At 38.4% G+C, this 4,319-nt stretch overlaps 1 protein-coding gene across 2 annotated transcripts in view; it reads right to left on the bottom strand.

Annotated features, from left to right (window-relative positions):
* Positions 1–4,319, bottom strand: part of USP37 (ubiquitin specific peptidase 37) — a 111,087-nt gene that overhangs the window by 61,563 nt on the left and 45,205 nt on the right. For both annotated transcript variants that reach the window (XM_012802259.2, XM_023510329.1), the window contains one exon: positions 1,167–1,251. In XM_012802259.2, the coding sequence (XP_012657713.1) occupies positions 1,167–1,251 (85 nt within the window). The remainder of the gene's footprint in view (positions 1–1,166; positions 1,252–4,319) is intronic.

Here is a 4,319-nt window from a genome sequence, read left to right as displayed (position 1 = left end):
TCAGCCTCCCAAGTAGCTGGGACCACAGGCGCCTGCCACAACGCCTGGCTATTTTTTGGTTTCAGCCATCATTGTTGTTTGGCAGGCCTGGGCTGGATTGGAACCTGCCAACCTTAGGGGTATGTGGCTGGCACCTCAGCCACTTGAGCCACAGGCGCTGAGCCCATGTATAAGTACTTATTTGAATATCTGTAGTCTATTCTTTTGGACATATACATATATATATAGGAGCAAAATTGCTGGGTCATGTGATAATTCTATGTTTAACTTTTGAGAAACCATTTAACTATTCCAGGAATCACTGAACCACCTTATGTTCTCAATTCCCACCAGCAATGTACAAGGGTTCCAATTTCTTCACATCCTGTCAACATTTGTTATCACCTTTATATGTGTATATATATATGTATACACACACACACACACACACACACACAAACACACACACACACGATAGCCAGTGGACATGGAGTGGCATCTCATTAATTTGCATTCTCTAAAGGATGAAAGTATCTCTTCACATGCTAGTTGGCTATTTATACAGGATTTTTCTTTGGAGAAATGTCTATTCAGATCCTTTGCCCTTTTTTTTGAAACAGAGTCTCATTTTCCAAAATAAAACTAGGAAGTAGGAAAGAGAAACAGAGAAAGAGAAACTCCGTTTCATTGCATCCATCCATTATCTTTTTTATTTTCTACCACACGTGCTTATTAGCTACATGAAAGAATTTTTAAAATATTTAGATTTTTGAATATACTTTTAAAATTTCTTTGCTAATGATTTTTCTTAACAAATATACAGGCAACAAAGGCAATATAAAAATGTCTCAGGGGAGAGATGTTAGTATCTTCATCACTTAGTGAAAAATATACTGGTCTAGAACCTGACAGCACTGACATTCACAACCTATGGCCTCAGGACAAATCTTCCTAGACCTCAGTTTACTCATTTGATGAGAAATTAAAAAAAAAAAAGAGGGAGATCAAACTAAAACATTTAGAAAGTACTTTCTACCTAAAATACCATGATTCTATAATTCTCATCAATTTTGTTATTTTAAATTGGTATATACACATACAGGACAATGCACAGTCTATTTGATCATGCAATATTCTGAAAACAAGAGCTTCATAAATCTTTCACAAGGTACATAACCAATGTATACCTGTCTAAGTTAGTGACACCAGACGAGTAGTCCTTGGATCCAGCTCTGCTACCATAAAAAGATGATGACTGCAAAGGTAAAAGCCCTATAAAACAAATGAACACATTGCATATCAAATCATCACATTGTACCCCATAAATGTATATACTTATGATTTAATAGAAATTAAGTAAAAAAAAAAAAAATGAACAAAGGAAAAACTTAATGCCTCAATCAACCATTCATGTTCATTCAATAATAAAATCATACATTGGGCTACTTCTTTTTTCCCCTTTTTTTAATTGAAGCAATACAACCATACATTGTTTTACTTTATTGAGCTTCGCAGATATTCTAATTTTACAAATTGAAAGTCTGTGACAATTCCAGTTTGAGCAAATCAATCAGTGCCATTTTTTCCTTTTCTTTCCTTTTTTTTTTTTTGATGGGGTAAAAGGCTGGAATGCAGTGGCTATTCACAGGCCTGATCTCAATATTGATCAGCATAAGAGTTTTGAGCTCCTCTGTTTCTGACCTGGGCCAGTTCACTTCTCCTTAGGCAACCTGGTGGTTTCCAGCTCCCTGAAGGTCACCAGATCAATGCCAAACTCAGTGGGACCATCCAATCAATATACTGTACTATAGACCAGAACTCCTGGACTCAAGCAATCCTCCTACCCCAGTCTTCTGACTAGCTGGGACTATAAGCACATGCCACTGTGCCCAGCCATTTTTCAACAGTATATGCTTACTTCATGTCTCTGTGTCACATTTTGGTAATGCATCTGTTATAATGATCTGCGATTGGTGATCTTTGATGTTACTTTGTTAATTGTTCTGGGGCACCATAAACCACACCTGAGTAAGATAGCAAAATTAACTGATAAATGTCGTGTGTTCTGACTGCTTCCCCGTCCCTCTCCCTCTTCCTGGGCGCCCTATTCCCTCAGTCACAACAATATTGAAATTAGGATAATTAATAACCCTACAATGACCTCTAAGTGTTCAAATAAAAGAATAAGTTGTATATCTCTCACTTTAGGCCAAAAGTTAGGCTTCTTCTACCAGTTAACCAATTTATGAATGCAAAGGTAAAGCTCTTAAAGGAAAATAAAAGTGCTACTTCAGTGAACATATGAACAATAAAGCGAACCAGTTTTATTGCTGATGTGAGGAAAGTTTTAGTGGTCCAGGTAGAACTTCAAACTGGCCATAGCATTCCCTTAAGCCAAAGCCCAATCCAAAGGAAGGACCTAACTCTGTTTAATTTTGTGAAGGCTAAGAGAAGTAAGGAAGTTGCAGAAGAAAAGTGTAAAGATACCAGAGGCTAGTTCGTGAGATTTAAGGGAAGAAGCCTTCTCCATAACAGAAAGTGCATGATGAAACAGCAAGTGCTGATATAGAAGATACAGCAAATTACTCAGAACACCCAGCTAAGATAATAAATGAAGGGCGTTACATTAAACAGATTTTCAATGCAGACAAAGCAGCCTTATAGTGGAAGATGTTATGTCAGATTTTCATAGCTAGAGAAAAGAAGTCAATGTCTGGCTTCAAAATTTCAAAGGACAGGCTGACTTGTGTTAGGAACTAATGCAACTGGTGATTTCAAGTTGAAGGCAATGTTCATTTACCATAGTAAAAAATCCCAGGGCCCTTAAAAATTATGCTAAATCTAGGCGGCCTGTGGCTCAGTGAGTAGGGCGCCAGCCCCATATACCAAGAGTGGCAGTTTCAAACCTGGCCCTGGCCAAAGTGCAACAAAAACTAGCCAGGCGTTGTGGCAAATGCCTGTAGTCTCAGCTACTTGGGAGGCTGAAACAAGAGAATGGCCTAAGCGCAAGAGCTGGAGGTTGCTGTGATCTGTGATGCCATGGCACTCTACCAAGGGCAACAAAAGACTCTGTCCCTAAAAAAAAAAAAAAAAGCTAAATCTACTCTGCCTACCCATGCTCTATAAATGGAAAAACAAAACTTGTGCATATCTGTTTATAGCATTTACATGTTAACTGAATGCTTTTTGTTGTTGTTTGCTTGTTATTGAGATAGAATTTTATTTTGTGGCCCTTGGTAGAGTGCCAGGGCATCACCGTTCACAGCAACCTCAAATTCTTAAGCTTAAGTGATTCTCTTGTCTCAGCCTCCCAAGTAGCTAAGACTACAGGCACCAGCCCTAACACCTGGCTTTTTTTGTTGTTGTTGTTGCAATTGTCATTGTTTTTTTAGCAGGCCCAGGCTGGGTTGAAACTGCCAGCCTCGGTATATGTGGCCAGCGCCCTACCCACTGAGCTACAAGTGCCACCCATTTACTGATGTTTTAAGCCTACTGTTGAGACCTAGTGCTCAGCAGAAAAGATTCCTTTCAAAATACTATTGCTCATTGAAAAAGCACCTAGTCTCCAAAAAGTTCTGATGGAGACACACAAGGAGATTAATGTTTTCAATGTTTAACACAACAGCCATTCTGCAGCCCACAGATCAAGGAATGATTTCAACTTTGAACTCTTCAAATTTTTTTTGTTGTTGCAGTTTTTGGCTGGGGCCAGGTTTGAACCCTCAACCTCCAGTATATGGGGCTGGCGCCCTACTCCTTTGAGCCACAGGTGCCACCTCAACTCTTCTTATTTAAAAAATAAATTTCATTAGGCTATAACTGCCACAGAGAAGACTCCTTTGATGGATCTGGGCAAAGTCAATTAAAAACCTTCTGGAAAGGATTCAATATTCTAAATGTCATTAAGAACATTGGTGACTGTGTAAAAACAGCAATCTTAACAGGGTTTGGAAGAAGTTGATAACAATTCTCATAGATGACTTTGAGTGGTCAAGACATCAATGCTTGAAGCAAACTACAGATGTGGTAGAAACAGCAAGAGAACTATACTTAGAAGTTGAGCCTGAAGATGTTACTGAATTGCTGCAATCTCTTGATAAAACAGATGAGAAGTTGCTTTACATACGTGAGCAAAGAAAGTGGTTTACTGAGATGGAATCTACTCCTGGTGAAGATGTCAAAATGACAACAAAGGATTTAGAATACTACATAAATTTACTTGAGAAAGCAGTGGCAGGGTTTGAAAGAACTAACTCCAATTTTGAAAGAAGTTCTATTGTGGGTAAAGTACTACCAGAAATCATCACATTCTACACAGAAATCTTTAGTAAAGGAAGTGT

The sequence above is a fragment of the Otolemur garnettii genome, unplaced genomic scaffold (genome assembly GCF_000181295.1).
Source record: "Otolemur garnettii isolate 467f Iridium unplaced genomic scaffold, OtoGar3 scaffold00013, whole genome shotgun sequence".
Lineage (NCBI taxonomy): Eukaryota > Metazoa > Chordata > Mammalia > Primates > Galagidae > Otolemur > Otolemur garnettii.
This window is presented reverse-complemented; position numbering and strand designations above follow the sequence as displayed.